Source organism: Hyperoodon ampullatus (genome assembly GCF_949752795.1).
Source record: "Hyperoodon ampullatus genome assembly, chromosome: 7".
Taxonomy (NCBI): domain Eukaryota; kingdom Metazoa; phylum Chordata; class Mammalia; order Artiodactyla; family Ziphiidae; genus Hyperoodon; species Hyperoodon ampullatus.
Window position 1 is genome coordinate 94147557 of NC_136920.1, and position 17902 is coordinate 94165458.

General features: G+C 53.5%; 1 protein-coding gene across 1 annotated transcript in view; it reads right to left on the reverse strand.

The window, feature by feature from the left end:
* Positions 1 to 7344, reverse strand: part of POU2F3 (POU class 2 homeobox 3) — a 76947-nt gene extending 69603 nt beyond the window's left edge. The window contains exons 1-2 of the mRNA XM_079709574.1: positions 7202 to 7344; positions 451 to 519 (exon numbers count right to left, since the gene is read on the reverse strand). Coding sequence (XP_079565700.1) covers positions 451 to 519; positions 7202 to 7229 — 97 coding nt within the window. The 5' untranslated portion in view covers positions 7230 to 7344. The remainder of the gene's footprint in view (positions 1 to 450; positions 520 to 7201) is intronic.
* Positions 7345 to 17902: the final 10558 nt, after the last annotated feature.

A 17902-nucleotide genomic window follows, 5' to 3' on the forward strand; every position in this document is an offset into this window, starting at 1 on the left:
GGGACACATGTATGTATATGGCTGATTCGCTTTGTTGTGCAACAGAAACTAACAGGATATTGTGAAGCAATTATACTGCAATAAAGATCTATTAAAAAATAGTAAAAAAAAAACTAAAAGCAAAAAAACAAATGTTACTTAAAAATGAAAAACAAAAAAGAGTGACTCTCCTCCCTAACTTCTTGTTTGTTTCTAAGGATCTGGCCCTTTCCTAGCCTAGTTTCAGAGGCTTTGTTCAGCTGTAGACCAATGTCTACTGTTCAAAGTCTCCAGGGTCATACCTCCTGTCTCTAGGGAATCCCTTCATTGCCTAAGACCCAGCCTTTGGGTCTGATTGGCTGAAAGACCAAGCCAGAAGAGATACCACATTATTCCATTATTCGATGAATTCCAGTAACTCTGTCGTGCCCTTGCTTTTCTGTTTCATTTCCCAGAAGAGAAGACCCTTACCTGTCTCCACCTGGCTGAGAGCACTTCGAGCGACTGTAGAATCTGCTACATCCCCACTCATCTTGATATCTGCAGGGAAAACACAACTGATTTTAGTAACAGGTCACAATTTTTCTCGCTATGACATATGTGGCTTTAACTAAACAGCGAAGATGAATGTGTAATTACCACAAGCATCAGACTTTCAAATTCCTGATTCCTAAACATACAACTACTAGAATATTCATAAGCTCGGGGCACATATCTCCTCCTCCCAGACTTGCCTCCTTTCCCCCTTTCTCCAGGGCTACTGCAGGGTCTCTCCCCTTTGCATCATTCATTGCCCCTTCCTTCTATCACCAGGCTCAGCTGGTAAAAATTTAACAAGGGGAAGGGTACAGCAGAGGGTGGGGAATGGGGGAGAATGCTTCTCATTCTCCTTCTGCATTTCCTTTGGGATTTGGGGAATGTCTGTTATTTTTTAAAGTAGCGTAAGAAATATCCATCTCCCGTCCTCCCCCTCATAATCACTCTACCTTGAGAGGTAAGAGTACCCTTGAACCAAGGCTTGCCCTTCTCATCTTTTTTAGCCGATCCTGCCTCTATTCTCTGCCTGATTCTCAGAGGTCAACCCACTGTCTGGTGATCAAACCCTAGCTCCTGTGTGGCCCTCGTTGGGAACCCTTACCTTCTCTCCTACCCCTTCAACGTTCTCAGTAAGAAAGGGATGGCAGGCGGGTCAGTGCCCCGCCGAGAGAGAAGACCTACACAAGGCCCCCTGTCTCAGCCCCCAAGTGCTGCGGGCCTGGCCTCTCTGCCCTGCTTCATTTCAATAAATTAAACATTTACCCACAACAGACAGCTGCCACTGCCTAAGAGGCCCCCAAGTCTCCTCAAGGGTCAGCAAAGAGAAGGAAAGAGACAACTTTGAGCTAACTCACTCTCAGCTCCTCTCCTTATGAAGCCACCCAAATACTGAAGCCGTTAAAGACAGAAGAATATTTTATTCAAATCGTGTTGACCCCCCCACCCCCACCCCTTCTCTGGGGCAGCACTTTAACTCTTTCAAACCAGATACAGTCTTGGTGAGTCAATTTGCATACCCGGCTCCCCAGCCAATCCCGGGTAAGCAGGCCTTCTTAATTTGCGCCACGTAATCAGGCAGTTGACAGTCTGGATGCCTGAGGTCTGGAGATGATCAGGATGAGGGAGAAGGGTGGACCTCCGCCCCAGGAAAAGCAGGAAGAAACCGACTTTTCTTTCTTCTTCTTCTTCTTCTTTTTTTTTTTTTTTAGGGCAATGATGTGTGTGGCTCTGGCAGAGATTTAAAGTGTGGTCCCAGGGGGTGTAGTGACTGCAATGCGGGAGGGGTGACTGCCATGCCAAGCAAGACAGAGATGGGGAGTCCCGAGGTTCTCCAGCCCTTGGAATACCCCAGGAGCAAGGGAGGGAGTAAGCAACCTTGGGAGCCATTGTAGTTTGAGGAATAGTTTTGAGACCGGTCAAAGTGATGACTCCCAGGTAAATACTTGGAGCTCCTCCGTACAGCCCTCCCCAGACATCCACACTGTCCTGCGTGGTTACAGGCCTCTAGGGGAAACCCTGCAGCCACACTTGCCACCCCTCTCAGTGTGCTACATTTAAGAAGGCATTTCTCCAGCCTAACCAAAGTCCTTCCTGCTGCAGTTTGAAACTTTTTGTACAGTCTGTCATGCATGAATATGCAGAGTAACTAGTGTGGGCCACCTGGACACGCCTGCAAAGGGCTTCTGCTACTCCACGCTTTCTGCTCCAGTGGGGAAATGGGCTTAGCTTCGTGCCACCCATGAAGTCCCACACTGGAGCTGGGCATTGCCTATTACAGGTCGGCTCAGTCACACTTCCCCATAGGGATCCTTCAACAGTGCTGAGAAAACATCAGAGACTGCTGGGAAGGGGCGGGAGGGGGTGAGTGCTCACCCTCAGTGGGCTTTTTTTTTTTCTTTTTTTTTTTTTGCGGTACGCGGGCCTCTCACTGTTGTGGTCTCTCCCGTTGCGGAGCACAGGCTCCGGACGCGCAGGCTCAGCGGCCATGGCTCACGGGCCCAGCCGCTCCGCGGCATGTGGGATCTTCCCAGACCGGGGCACAAATCTGTGTCCCCTACATCGGCAGGCGGACTCTCAACCACTGCGCCACCAGGGAAGCCCTCTCAGTCGGCTTTTAAAGCTGCTTCAGTAGCGCCGGGAATTCAGAGCATGGGTTTTGACAGCAGACAGACCTGGATTTAATCCCAGTGCCATCCTAACCAGCACAGGGGGACCCTGGCCACATATTTGAACCTCAGTTTTCTCAGCTAAAAAAAAAAAAAAAAATGAGAAAAATGATACTTCCCAGAGTTATAATGAGGAGCAAATAAGATACTGAATGAAAACCGCCTGGCACAGTTCCTGGCACAAAGGAAGCACGTGATCAATGAATTAACTAAAGAGATACTTAGGCTTTGATCGGAGTCCCCTTGTCCCATTACATTAAACAGCTTTGGTTTTTCTGTCTAAGCACTATCATAATTTGTCCTTTACCTGGGAAGCCATCTGCATTCTCCACATTCTGACTTGATGGGAAAAACGCTCAAGGGGACAAGAAGAGTTTAAGAGGTAGGGAGGGTGGGATGATGAACAGGTATTCTGAATCAACTTATTTCAAACATCTGATGTTTAAGAAGGGTAACTTTTTAGCTAAACCATAATTCTATGCCTGTAACCCAAACACTCCTCCAACACCCATTCCCTGCACCACCTTTAACTCTACCCAAAAGCCATCTCTCTGATCTTTTAAATTAGCATAAAAGGTAGTCCTAATCATGTCTAACAATAACTTATGAAGGAGTCAAAGGCTCCACACTCTGACAGGACATCTACTCGTTGGATGTACCCATTATGGGAGCAACATTGCGACACTTTGGGATTGGACAGGGATTTGAGTCTGAATGGAGGGTCAGGCTGAGATGATCTGTAAAACCTCTTAACTCCCATAGGATGCTAAGACACTGAGAACCTGTTCCTGTTGGGTAGGAGGCCGAGGCTGATGGGTGGGACGAGCTCTTGGGTCTCAGCCTAAAAATGGGCCAACACCGAAACTCGCCGAGACGCCGTAACCCTTCACCTGGCGGACAGCACTTGCCGGAGGTGAGTGAGAGAGATGTGGGGTGCGGTCAGGCTTCTCTGCTCTTCTAATCTCAGCTGGCAACTGAGGAGGCTCCTTGCCATCACTCCCTTCCCTGGGGAGGCTCAGCTGCTCCGTGTAAGAACCCAGATACCAGACGCAGCCCCTTATCTGCTTCACCGGCGCTGTCACCCACTGAAGCTAGAGCGAAATGTTGGCTGCTGGCCTTGCCCTCCCTGTGCCTTGGCATGACCCAGCAGCAGCCCCTCCTTACACATCTGTGAACCAGGATGTGTGTGAACCTCCAGGAGCAAAGTCCAAGGGGCAGCACTTCCCCAGGCTGCAGGCTGAGTGTCCACAGTGTCCTGGACCTCCTGGGTCCAGGCTATGCCAGGAAAGCAAAAGGCCCACTACTCTCTCTCCTACTGTCCATCTTCATCTCTTCGGAAGGGACTGGAACTCCCTCCTGACTTCTCCCTCCCACACCCACTGCTGCAGGCGCTTCTACCAGAGGGAATTCAAGGGGCCCACCGGTCCTACTTCTGAGCTAGCCAGGGCTCCAACTCTCCCCTGGAGGAGATGCCTCTCGCCTCTTCTTCAAGAGAAATGCACTTCCTCTCAAGAGACCTTCCAACCCAATGGTCCTGAGCTGGAACTGGTATCAGTCTGTGAGACTTGATCCTTCTTTCCCAGCTGATAGGGAACAGCTCACAGTGAGGAAAAGGGCAAAAAAGAGATGCTCTGGGACTAACCAGGTGTCCCCCTCCGGCTGGTTTCCCACTGTTTCCCCCATCTCTCCTCTCCCTCCTGAGCTTTCTGTCTGACTCTTGTCTACCTGCATTGGGCCTGGGAGGGAGGAGCCCCTCCTTAGCCAGGGTGCTCCCCCTGTGTCTGGTGACCTCATGCCTGCTCAGGTGTTTGTGCTCCCACGTGAGAGGTGTTCTACAAAATACAAAGTGCTGAGGTCCCAGGCCAACCTGAATCACGGCTGGTACCCAGGTTATCAGAGCAAAAAGATGGGCTGACTCAGGGGCCGCAGTGCTTGCAGAGCTGCTGAGCGGGGGACCTTACACACTACTTTGTGTGCCCCTGCTCCCCCTCCAACCCCCCCCCCAAACTGTTGCAGTAGATCAATGGAGGGGGAATCCCCAAGGGCCTAGGACTGGGGATTTACAGGGCAGGTGCTGTTTATAAAGCATCCGCAGGACACAGGATCACTGGGAGGGGAAAAATAGGGCTCAGAAGAGACCAGATGTCCACAGAGAGGATCCTGGACTGAGAGACCCTAGAGAGGGGCCCCCAGGGAGACACTCCATAGACGGATCCTCCCTCAGAGACCCCACAGCAGGGCCCTCGATGAAAGACCTTACAAAGGTGACCCCGGACTAAAAAGCCCACTGAGAAGACCCAGCAAAGGGAGCCCTCAAATGGAGATCTAGTTAGAGAGGCCCCACAGAAAGTCCCAAACTGAGCGATCCCTTTGAGGTCTCCAAAGAGGAACCAGACACCACAGAGGGGCCAGGAAACCTCACAGGGAGGCCAGACAGCCCTGAGGGGAGATAGACTACAGAAGTGGGCTGGGGAGCAGTGGCAAACAAATGTAGAGAGATGACTCAGGTCACCCACCTGAGGTAGACAGGTGGACGGAGAACCCACCTGAGGAGTCAGCGCACCCTGGGTTTAGCTCAATCTCCCCCTTTGTGTCTGCCTGCGGGGGACAGGGCTCGGGGAGGTGCCCAGGCTTCTGAAAAGCGTCAGCCTGGAGCTTCCTCCCAGGCCAGGCATGGAGGGCTTGGCCTCCTCACCTCAAGCTCACCCTCTCTTTCCTGCTCTCCGCTAGATCTTCTTAGCCCCCAGGCGGCCTCCCTGCTGGGTCCCAGCTGCCCCCCCTCCTCCCACTTCCCCCAGAGCAGGAGCCTCCAGTAGACGATGAAGTGGAAAACCCCCAGGAAGTCTCTGGTCTTGGTCCTAAAGAACTTCCCACTGGGGGCATGCCTTCAGGTCTTGCTGCCATGCACACTTAGGCCTCCTTGGTGGAAAGTGGAGGAAGGAGAACCCGGGATCTGCCCCCAGCTATGTCCAGCTCCATGCTGGTGCTATGAGGTCTGAAAATGGACTTTCCCCAACCATTGGATGATACCCAGTTGGATGATTCTTTCCGCCACACCGAGCCCTCCCTGGCATGTCCTGGCACCTGGGGATCCGCTCAGAGCTAACACCTCACCGTCTGCTGGTTTTCACTCAGCCCCACCAGGACTGCGTCTGGGAAACTGGGTCTCCCCCTGCACCCACTGCTGCTTGATTTCAAGGATTGGCGGCTCCAGGAAGGGCCAAAGCCTCCAGCCTGCCCTGCGCCTTGGGGTAGGTCACGAGAAGTGACTCGCTCACTCTTCCTCCAGAAAGGAGAGCAGGTAACAAAATTCCCGTCAACAGCCCTGAAGTCCTTAATGAAGGTCATTCATTGGGTGTTGCCCCCTTTAAGAGGCAAGTTGCTGGTTTGAAATGGCCAAATCAGGCTCAGCTTTCTCCACGTCAGTCCGTCTCTGCTCAGGCCCTCAGACCTCCAGAAGGCCCACCCCGACACCAAGTCCAACCTCCCAGATTAGGAGCTCCGGTCCTTGCCCGGCTGTGGAAGGAGGGATCGGCAGGGTGAATGGAGGGGCCTTGGTTCACTCCATGCCCGTAGACCTTTCACGCAGGGGAAACTGACTCCCGGAAAAGCATTTCCATGGCCTACGTTCCCACCCCTGAAGAGAGGAGGGCTTGGTATCTAAATCCATGGGACATGGAACACAGAGAACGTATCTCTCACTGCCCCCGTCCCCAGACACAGAGATGGAAGCGCTTTCCCACAGGGCCCTGTGCAGGCTGCTCCTCCTGTGGGTCCCACAGAGCTCCGGCTCAGCCCCTGCACGTGGACTCCCCAGCCCCACCGCGCACCAGCCTACGGCACTGCCTAGACTCACGGAGCAGGCGAGCAGGTACACCTTCACGGGTGGGGTCTGCTCCACCTCCTCTCCCAACACACCTGGGGACAGGTAGACTCACCTCTGATACACACGGACACATGCTTCCCTAGGCCCTGATCAATACGTGTGCACTATGGCACCTGCCCCAGGTGTGCCTCTGTAAATGCCCAGCTCCACTCACTTTTCCTAGGCACCCCCTAGGCCTTACAAATATCCACTCTCCCTATACTTCACGTAAATGCCTGGGACACCAAACACGCAACATGTGGATACACGTATTTCCCTCACTTCTGCACTCCAAGGTCCACACCCCTGGCTGAGCCAGTGAGCCACCCTTCTGCAACCCGTGAACAGGGCAACTTCCCCGAGACTACCACAGCTCAGCACGCCCAGGTCCCACACGGCTGCGGCTCTCCAGATGCCAGCGCTCTCCAGATGCGAGGCTTCAGAAGCCCTCCCACCCTCCACCGTAGCCCCTACCTTCATTCTTCCCCAAAGTCCCCCATATGTACCCTGCGCCCGCCCGCTCGGGGTGACCCGCTATCCACACTGCCCTCTCCTGGCCGCTGGGGAACAAGACCCCCCGAGAGCGGCGCCCCTGTCCTTCGCCCCTGCCCGAGCACAGCGACACCTGTCAGAGCTCCCGCCCTCCGCCCCTCACCTGGGTGCGTGGGTTCCAGATTCACCATCCTGCCCCAGGCCGGGGCAAAGCCAGCTTCCCCCCAGGCCCCTCGCGGCTGCCCCAGCCGGGGCCCCGGGGAAGCCAGGGTCTCCTTCCGCCCGCCCCCGGCCGCCGCCGCCGCGGGAGCCGCCGCCGGAGCCGTCGCCGCAGCCGTCGCGCGCTCCGCTGCTCCCTCCCGCCCACCCGGCAGCACTCGGCGCGACGGGATTGCCACACGCCCCAGGTGAGCACGCGGCGCGGCGGGGCGGGGGCCGTGGGCCACGCCCCCTGGCAGGGCCCCCGCGCCTGGCCCCCGGCCCAGGCAAAGCAGCGATTTGCATTCGGGGAGCCGGGGGCCGTGGCGGGGGGGCAGGCGGTGCTGCCGGGGCGGGTCCTGACCCTGCGGAACACCTGTCCGCCTCGGACCCGCCAACGGCCTCTCTCCACTGCGCCCGGCCCGCCAGCTTGCCCTACTGAGGAAACCCTGGCAGATTAACCAGCGGGGATGGGGTGGGGGGGGCTGAGCTTCCGTCTGAACAGACTCCCCAGCTCTGCGAGGAGCTCTGGAAGTGTTTGGAGAAGCCGCGGGAGTGCGCTGGGAAGACTCTGGTGTTGGAATCCTACCTCTCTGCCGCTTACCGGCTGTGTGACATGAGACAAGGCTCATCACCTCCCTGAACTCAGTTTACTCATCCATAAAACGGGGCAGGTGTTAATCTTAACTGGCATCTATCTATCTGAAGTTAGCAGGTGGTCAAGCTCACCTAGGCCCCCCGTGCATCCTCACCACATCCTGGGACCTAGATGGGGCCCAGCTAATTACCACATTTTCTGGGTGAAGATAGTGTCTCTTGCCTGCCCTACCAGGTCCCAGGTTGCTGCGAGGCTCCATGAGAGTATGATGTGAAAGCTATTTACTAGTGTCAGGGGCTGTGGGAACAGCCACCTCCTCATTTACAGAGCTGGGAAGTGACTTGTCCAAAGGCACACAATTCCCTAGTGATGGAAGGAAACTGGCTGGGATCAGGTCTCTGGACTCCCATTCCAGTGCTCTCTGCAGCACCCATCATAGACTCGTCACCTGAGCTCCCCCCCCACCCTTCTCCTCCACTCTTCAGGTCCCAGGAAGAGGTGCCAAGGCAAAGAGACCACCTGCGTATAAGCCTTGAAAGCCGTGTGCCCACAGCAGGACAGACCTCGCCTTTCTTTCCAGACAGGTCTCCCTATCAACCTGCTTACAGAACAAGTCCTGGGCTTTTCTGCCTCTATGGCTTGTTTGCACTGTTCTTTCCAGTTGGTATGTCCACCCACCATCCACCCCAATAATCCCCATTATAATATCCAGCATTTATTGAGCTTTCAGTGCATCAGGCACTGTGCTAACCAACACTTGAAAGGCACCTGATCTTGTTTAGTCCTCATAACAACTCGTAAACTGGACTGTTATTATTTCCATTTTACAGATGGGAAAAATGAGGCTTAGAGAGTTTAGTGTGCCCAAAGTTACCCTTCCAGTAAGTATCAGGGCTCCTATTCTAAAACTCTGCACTCTTCTCCCTTTGTGCACAATTCAAATGCCACCTCCTTTCTGAAGCTGGAAGTGATCTGATCTGTTATTAAATTACCATAATATTTCAATGTTCTTAATAGCCCTGTGACTCACTCTGCGGGACTTTTCTTATCCTATCTCCTGGCTGTTAACTGATTGGCTGCCCCCACAGCACCAAACACAGTGCAGGGTACACAACAGGTGTCAGAAAGGGCCCAGTGGGTGCCACAGTGGCCCTGGAGGGAAAGTGTTTAACAAGTGCTTCTTCGGGTCCACACAAACCACTCTCCCCCAATCGCACCATCCTTTCTTCCCCCCACGCTTGGCAAGAAGGGAGGAGACTTTCTTCCTGTTTCTTCTGGCCGAGGAGAGAGATCAGTAGCTTTTTGGAGGCCTAGTGAACCCAGAGACACGCCCCCTGCACCTTGGCACACTGCCAGACTGTCCCTTCCTTCCCTCTCCTTTCCTCTACTTTCCCTCCCTTCCTCCACTTCAGGTTTGGCCCCAAGCCTGAGGCCATTTCTTATCCACAACTGCACTTCACCTACCATCAGCCTAGAAAAATGCCTGCACATAGTTTATATACCCCTGTGCGCTTGTGATTTCCATATCTCTATTTGCATAGCATTTGTATAGCCATGTTCCCCAAGGGTCTGACTCTCTGACCACCAGTATCTGGAACCTGTTTCTCTTTTCCATGTGCAAAGTTACATTTCTTTTCTGGGCTTTAGTTTTCCAGAAGCCAGAGGAGGATGTACCTAATGATTTCTAAGGGTCTTCCAGCTCTAGGAGCCTAGGATACTGGGGTCCTGGGGATGCGGGTGGGGGTGGAACCCTTGGGGATGGGGCCCATTGGGGAAGAGATGGGGCGTTACAGCTTCAGAGTTGGAAGGACAGTTGTGTGTTCCGGACCAGAGGAGGGGGTGATTGGGGGAAGGATGGGAAGGTGAGAGGGGTGGGAGAGAGGTAGCAGACAGGACCTCACCTTCATTCATTTACTCATTCATTCAATCCATATTGATTGAATGCTTCCTATAGGCCAAGAAAGTGCTACGTGCTGGGCATGTACCTTTTTATTTAGTCAGCACACCTTTAGGAGGAACATACAATTTTTAGGTTCCTTTTATAGATGAGGAAACTGAGGTTCACGGAAGTTAATGCAGCTAGTAGACGGCAGAGTTGAAACTTAGACCAGGCCTGCCTGACTCCAAAGCTGGTACTTTTAATCCTGGCCTCCAGTGTCTGAGCCTGAGTCTCCTCTTCTCTTCTCTTCCCTTCTATGAGCATATAACTCCAGGTGGAAGGAACCTAGATAATCGTATGCGGGACCAGAGGTCCACAGGGGGTGGGACTTGCCCAAGGTCACGCGACACAGCAAGTAAAGGCAGAGCAGAGACCTCTATTCTCTCTGCTCCTCCTTCATATGTTCTTCCTGGGCCTTCGAAGGTTGCGTGGGGCAAGGAGCAGGGTTCGATGATTTTTATTCCTTCCCTCTCTGACTTGCTTGATGACCATTTCAACTAGATGAACTGGAACGGGAGTGCAAAAGACCCCTTGGTCCCTCCCTCCTTCATGGAGACTATGAGTGCTTCTATGGAACACTCACAGTCTCCATGAAATCAGCTCTTTTAGTTCTGGGCAGATGGGAGGTGGGGAAGGTGCCACCTCCGTGGCCTAATACTCCATTTCTCTGTTTAGCCAGGAAGAGCAAAAGCTGTGGGGAAGAGGAGAGAGATAGGGAGTTGCCTGGAGGTTAGAAAGGAACAGAGGAAAAAAAGGGGAAAAGAAGCAAGGACAGGACATTTCAGTGCCTTTGGACATCAAAAGAGCACCATGCAAATTACATACAAATGATATGCAAAGGACCCATCACTTCCTCCTTTACCCCCTACCCTCTCAACAGCTGGAGGGCTTTTTCAGAGAGCAGCCAAAGCCTAACTCCAGGATCCTGTTGTCCCCAAACTGTGATCAACGTGGATCCCTCCTGGGGTCCTTCTGGTCCTCCTGGGATTACGTCTGATCCCCTCGGCTGCACCTCTAGGAAGTTACTAGCCCCCCCCAGGCCCCATTTCTAGGTGAGCATGCTAGCAGCTTCTTTTGCTTCAAGGACGGAAGGCTCTAGGAGTTAAGCCTCCCCGTCCAGACACATTGCTGGAAACAGGCTGTACCCCTGGAGGAGGCGCTCGGGTTGCCAGGTGGGCCCGCAGCCCTGTTCCCTACCTCGGCAAAGTGGCCTCCTTGGTTGCAAGCCTTTCTGCTCAGTCTCATTTCCTGTCATGTCAGCTGGTGTGAGTTGTCAGGACTGGGAGAAGGGTGGAGAGCCAGGCGTCCTGGAAGGCCACCAAGTAACAAGTCCTTTCTAGCTCTTTCTGTCTGCCAGATGGGCTGTAGGGCCCAGAGCGTGGGGATGTGGGGCGGGGGTCGGCTCCCTGCCTTGGGGTGACCACGGGGACTGAATCCGTGCTCAGGCTTCCTAAAAGAGCGGATGGAAGGAAGATAGAGGCCAGGGAGAAATGCCAGGCCTCTTTTAAAATCACACGTCAGAGGGACTTCCCTGGTGGTCCAGTGGCTAGGACGCTGCGCTCCCAATGCAGGGGGCCTGGGTTCGATCCCTGGTCAGGGAACCAGATCCCGCGTGCTGCAACTAAGAGTTTGCATGCCGCAACTAAGACCCGGCACAGCCAAATAAATACATAAATAAAAATATTTTTGAAAAAAATCACACCTCAGAGTCAATCTGACGACACCATTGCCAGGAGGAGTATTGCAGAGTGGGGGTGGAGGGGGTTCGTGACAGGGTGACAGAGTGAGAGGTGTGCTGGGAACCAGAATAAAGCAACTTTCCAGGGAAGTGGATGGGAGAGGACACAGCTGTTTCCTGCCCCTGATATCCCTAATGCTGAGCCTCAACCCTAGACATCCCACCCCACCCGTCTAGGGGGAGTACAAACAAACTCATTGCCCATTTTTCTCTTGAAGGTTTCGAATAATAGATAATAATATATGTATTTAATTTTAAAACAGCATAACAAGTCTGTCCTCCAATGAACTCTTTTGACCTCGGGGACAGCATTGGGCCGGGGTCCGGCCACTCTAATCACACCTTGGGGCAGAGCCCTGCCTCAGTCAGCCCTTCCCTGGCTCTCCCCGCCTACCTCAGGCCAGGTGATCCTCCTGGTCCCACTGCACGCTCAGGGCAAGTCTAAGCCCAGGGCGCCCTCTTGTGGTCATAGGCGTGTATGATCCTGACTTGAGTTCCCCCCGCCACCCCACACACACCTCCACCCCGCCCCCCACCTCTCCTTCCAAGCGGTCTCGTCGCCACTGTCTCCTGTGGTGAGTGGCGGTCCACGTCTGGGGGAACCACAGGCAAGGGCCCCAGTTCCAGGCCAGCTGGAGATACTGAGTGTTAGTTTCAGGCTGCTGTTGGGTCTTCTAGTCCATGCTCCCCATCCAAGGCCAGACTTTACCATGGAAGCCCAGTTTTGGACACCCAGTCACCACCTTGACGGGCTGTCAGTCCTGTTTCTGGACAGCTCTGCTGGTTAAAACGTCCTACATCCCACATTGCCCTCCGGAGCTTCTGAGCTCCACGCCGATCCTACACCCGCACACATAGGAGGACAGCGCCATTGGTCCTTTCATCCATCTGGAGCTGGGAATTGAGTACCCATCGGAGCTATGCATTGGGCTAGGGGCAGGGAACGGAACAGAGACCAGGCAGTGTCCCTGCCCTCAGGAAGCTCACAGGCTGGCGATGCTTGCGGACCAGTGAACAGTAAGTCCCTCATCCTGGGGCCTGTGCTGTACCAGGGAAATAGGGGGGACTATGGGGGCCCACAGTAGGGCACGTCTTACCTGAGTCTGGGGGTGGGCATCAGGAAAGGCTTCTTAGAGGCAGGGACCTCTAAGCAGAAATCCCCAGGAAAGAGGTAGGAGGAGGAAGGGAGCCTAAGCAGTACAAGCAAAGGGAACAGCATATGCCAGGAGGGTGCCTGGCACCCTGGGGGGAGCCCACACGGTACAAGGCGGCTAGATCACAGGGTACAAGAGGTGGAAAACCACAAGTGAGTGAAGGTGATGGTATTTGCACAGGGAGGACCTTGAATCTGGCCTAACTTAGGTGGAAATAATTCACCAGTTTCAGGAGCAGGTGACTTTTACTGATTGCATCACAGCATAGGCTTGAGTGCCACGCATGGGGTGGGGGGAGGGGGAGAGAGGAGGAGGGGGAGCCTGGCAAGAAGCTTGACTGTGGGGACACAAGGAGAAATGGGACAGAGGTGGAGTGGGACTTGGGTTTGAGGTGCTTTTGATTGCACTTTTTTAAATGGAAAGATTGAAACGCTCTCAGCACAGATGGGCAGGAGGCAGGAAAGAGCGAGATGCCAGGGGAAGAGCGGGGAACACTTCTCCAGAGAGGAAGGGGAAGGGCTGGGATTCAAAGCCCTGGAGTCGGAGAGAAGGGACACTTCCCCACCATCAGGACGGGCGGGAATCCTGAAAGGCTGGTATGGATGCAGGGGGTCGAGAGGTTTCTGCTCCTGGGATGCAGAAAAGGAGGGCACTGTGGGTGCAGTGTCCCTTCATCCCGCCCCCCGCCCCCCTAGGAGTCAGGACATTCTCCCAGCGGGAGACCCACAGCGGGAGCCAGGACCACTAACTCACCACCCCTGAAAGGCTCTGCAGGCCTGGGTCCTGAGGTAGCTTGTGACCCGCCTTCTCTCTCCCTTGTTTGACCGGAAGCCGCCTGAGGTCTGGACCTTCTCCCAGGGAGAAGCATGTGGGCCTGTGCCGTCCACCTCACTTTGGCCCCCTTCCCGTCCACCGTCCATCCTTCTGGGTCCCCATCTGGGACCGCTGTCGTCATCAGGATCTCTACAGGAAAACAATCAGCTGAACTCAGAGGGCCTTTAATGAAGTATTGCTTATTTACAGAGGTGCCAGCAGGGTTAAGGGACATTGAGAAGCTAGGGCTGAAGAGGAATGAGGAGGAGGAGTTGTCCAGGAGTGCAAGGAGGTCTGGAGCCTTGGAGGAAGGAAGCCAGGGCCAGACCCGTGGTGCTGAGGAAGTAAGGGGCGGGGAATCCAAGCCCCAGAGTCTCTCTCATCCTGCCCTCTGACGTCTGGTGCTTTTCCTGGCTGAGCCAGAGGTGAGAGAGCCCAGGGGAGACCGATCCAGAGGTCGGAGTCCCGGGGCACAGAGCAGGGCAGAGGGAGGTGGAGAATGCAGGGGCCGAGGGGCAGACGGGGCAACAGCACGGCCAGGCACCTCTCTAGTCACTTGTTCATATCCGAGGATAAACCCTAGAACGCTTTGATGCTTCTCACAGTCAAAATGACCAACGCTTGGTGATAATATAAAGTGATGGCAGGTATGGTACTTAATTTTCTCTGTCAGCTTGGCTAGGCTATGATGCTAGTTTTTGGTCTAACACTAGACTAGGTGTTGCTGTGAAGGTATTTTGTAGAAATGATTAACATCTACAGGCAGTTGCCTTTCAGTAAAGGAGATGACCCTTGCTAATGTGAGTGGGGCTCATCCAATCAGTTGAAGGCCTTAAGAGCAAAAACAGCTTTCCTGAAGAAGGAATTCTGCCTCAAGCCTTAACACAGAAATTGAATCTGAGTTCCCAGCTGCTGACCTGCCCTACAGATTTCAGACTTAAGGCTGCCACATCAACTTCTGCCTAACCTGCCAGCTGCCAGGACTTAGCTGCCCACATCCCCAATCACGTGAGCTAAAATCAATCAGAGTGTGTGTGTGTGTGTGTGTGTGTGTGTGTGTGTGTGTGTGTGTGTGGTTGACCCTTGAACAACATGGGTTTGAACTGCCTGGGTTCACTTATCCGGGGATTTTTTTCAATAGTAAATATCATCGTACTACACGATCCACAGTTGAATCTGTGGATGCAGAACTGTGGATGCTAAGGAACCACAGATATGGAGGACCAACTATAAGTCATACTCAGATTTTTGATTCTTGCTCCCCTAATCCTTGCCTTGTTCAAGGATCAACTGTATATATATGTATACAGTTATATATATATATGTATGTATGTGTATATATATATATATATATGTATATACATATATTCTGTTCTGTTTCTCTGGAGAACCCTGATACAGCAGGAATGTGTGGAAACAGGGCCTCTCACACACTGCTAGTGAGAATGTAAATTTGGACAGCACCATTTGGAGGTGATTTGACAGTATCTACCAAATACTGGCCATAGGAGCCAGTCAATTGCCCATCAGTAGCCAAATGGCTAATGATCTGCAGTAGGATGCCAGGCAGCAGTTACACGGTGAATGCCAGTGTCGGGCAAGACAGTCTAGAGAGGCCCTCTCTCTTAGTGGATGATGGAATTGGGGGCTTGGAAGGGGAGGTAACCCACCCAAGGTCACCCAGAGGTAGGCCTAGGCCGGTACCCACATTCCTCACGTGAATTTTTAGCCTCAAGTTTTGCTTCTGGGGAGCGGCCCCTGCCCCACTTTTTGCCAGATTCCTTGACAGCTCCACACACCCTATCCAGGTCCCATGAAGGCCCTGGGCAGAGAGGCTCCAACTGTAGGGCTGCACAGTTTCCCCACCTGTGGTTAACAAGACCGCAGGGAGAGGAGACTGAAGAAAACCCACAGAAAGTACAGGCCCGGCCACGCTCGGATGATCCTGCCGGGGAGGCCTGGCACCACTTTTAGCTCCTCTGGCTTGAAGAGGCACTGGTGAGATCTGGTCTCCTGGGCTCCCACCCGAGGGCCTTGCTTACCTTGGCCAAGGGAGCCAATCAGAAGCCTGTTCCTGCCAACATCAGTCCCAGGGGAGCTTTGGGAATCCCCCACCCACCCAGTCCTCACTGATTGCTGCTGCAGGGCTGGCCCTGCCCACCCTCCCCTGGTGCGCCGTGCTGAGGTTCCGGTGGGCCCATCCGGTAAACCCATTTGGGTTGTAGGTGTGCATGGCATAAGAAGGCTGGGGTTGGATTCCAGCTCTGCTCTCACTACCCTCTGACCTTGGGCAAGTCACATCGTTTCATAGGTGAGCCGCATTCATAAAATGTCACAGAATCACTGAAAGAAGCCAAGTGAGCTCATTTGTATGAAGGCACTTTGTAAACCCTGAAGAAATGAGTACTATCGTAGGTATATTACCTCTCGCAGGTGTTTTCTCACATCCACAAAGGACTTTTGAGGAAAGTAAAGCCTTATCTCGCACATAGCTGACCATCTACATCTATGTAACAAGCTCTGAGTCTGATGCACACAAATAGGAGACTTCCAATTGGAGGCACCGTGGCAGAGCCAGAGCTTGGCTGGGGAGGTTGGGAGGGTTCCTTGGAATGATGGGAGGCGTGGACTTCGTCTGAGCATAGGGTCAGGCCAAAGTCACAGGGAATCTTAATCCTCATCTCCATGCCCTGAGACCGAGAAGGGGCCCCAGGCAGGGTGGTCTGTAGTGACAGTGTCCAGGAGGCCCCTCCCTGCAGGAGACAGGCAGGCGTGGAGGTGCTAATCCCCCCCTCCCCAAAGAAGATCAGAAAAACACTCCAAGTCTTGAAAACATTACTTTTTAAAAAAGTATTATTCTTGGCTATTTGGAAGTGAGTAGGGAAGGCATATGGTTTGGGGATCACCACCCCCAGCAATGAAGACACACCCACAGAGTTAAGAGGGGTGGGAGATGCCTTCTCCAAGTAATCCCCTCCCTCACCCGGAGCAGGGGCTGAGCAGGAGGAGAAGGGGAAAAAGGCTTGGGGAGGAAGGCCTCCCCAACTTGCCCCCCAGCACGGCTGAAGCTGGTCCTTGAAAACAGGTTCAGAGAGAGGCACGCCCACTTGAAAAGGATGTCTCCCCGCTCCCCTACCACTAACTTGACCATCAAGCAAGCCCAGCACCCAACACACCCCTCTGGCCAGCACAGTTCAAGGGGCAGCAGCAGCCTGTTCCAGGGGTGCTGGGGAGCAGAGTAAGGGGGACAGCCCTGCCAGTCCCCTTCCTTCTCCAAGGCCTGTGAGGAAGGCTCTGACTCCCAGCCTCCTCCCTCCTAAGGAGTTGGGACCCCTGGGACTTGCCCAACACCTGAAAGACTCCAGTCTCTGCCCTGTGCCCACACGGTCCCCTCCACCTTGCCAAATCCCTACCAGCCTGCAGCCTCAACCCACGTCCCATCTCGTCCAGGAAACCCTCCCCAATCAACTCAGCCTGCACATCCCTCCTCCTTGGAAGTACTCAGTGCCCAGCCCAGCACTTCATATTACAGCCTCTTTATGCTAGAAGATACTCTTGAAGTGAAGGGGCCTTCAGGATGTCTGGCTCCACTGTCTCGGGTTTATAAATGAGGAAACGTCTGCTCTTTTCACTAATGGTAACTATATTAATAGCAACTAACACAGTGAGCACTCACTATGTGCTGGACACTTGACACGTATAAATTCACTTCAGTCTCACAATTCAGCCCATTTTATAGCTGAGAGAGCTGAGGCACAGAGAGGTAAAGTAACTCAAGATTGCACAGCAAATAAGAATCATGGGGGCTTCCCAGGTGGCGCAGTGGTTGGGAGTCCGCCTGCCGATGCAGGGGACACGGGTTCGTGCCCCGGTCCGGGAAGATCCCACATGCTGCAGAGTGGCTGGGCCCGTGAGCCATAGCCGCTGAGCCTGCGTGTCCGGAGCCTGTGCTCCGCAACGGGAGAGGCCACAACAGTGAGAGGCCCGCGTACCACAAAAAAAAAAAAAAAAAAAAAAAAAAGAATCATGGCCAGTAACAGGCCCATGAAAAGATGCTCAACCTCACTAACAGAGAAATTCAAATCAAAACTACAGTGAGGTATCACCTTGCTCTGGTCAGAATGGCCATCATTAAAAAGTCTACAGATAACAAATGCTGGAGAGGCTGTGGAGAAAAGGGAACGCTCCTACACTGTTGGTGGGAATGTAAATTGGTGCAGCCACTGTGGAAAACAGTATGGAGGTTCCTCCAAAAACTAGAGTTACCATATGATCCAGCAACTCCACTCCTGGGCATATATCTGGACAAAACTCTAATTCGAAAAGATATTTACATGCACCCTTATGTTCATAGCGGCACTATTTACAATAGCCAAGACATGGAAACAACCTAAATATCCACTGACAGGTGAATGGATAAAAAA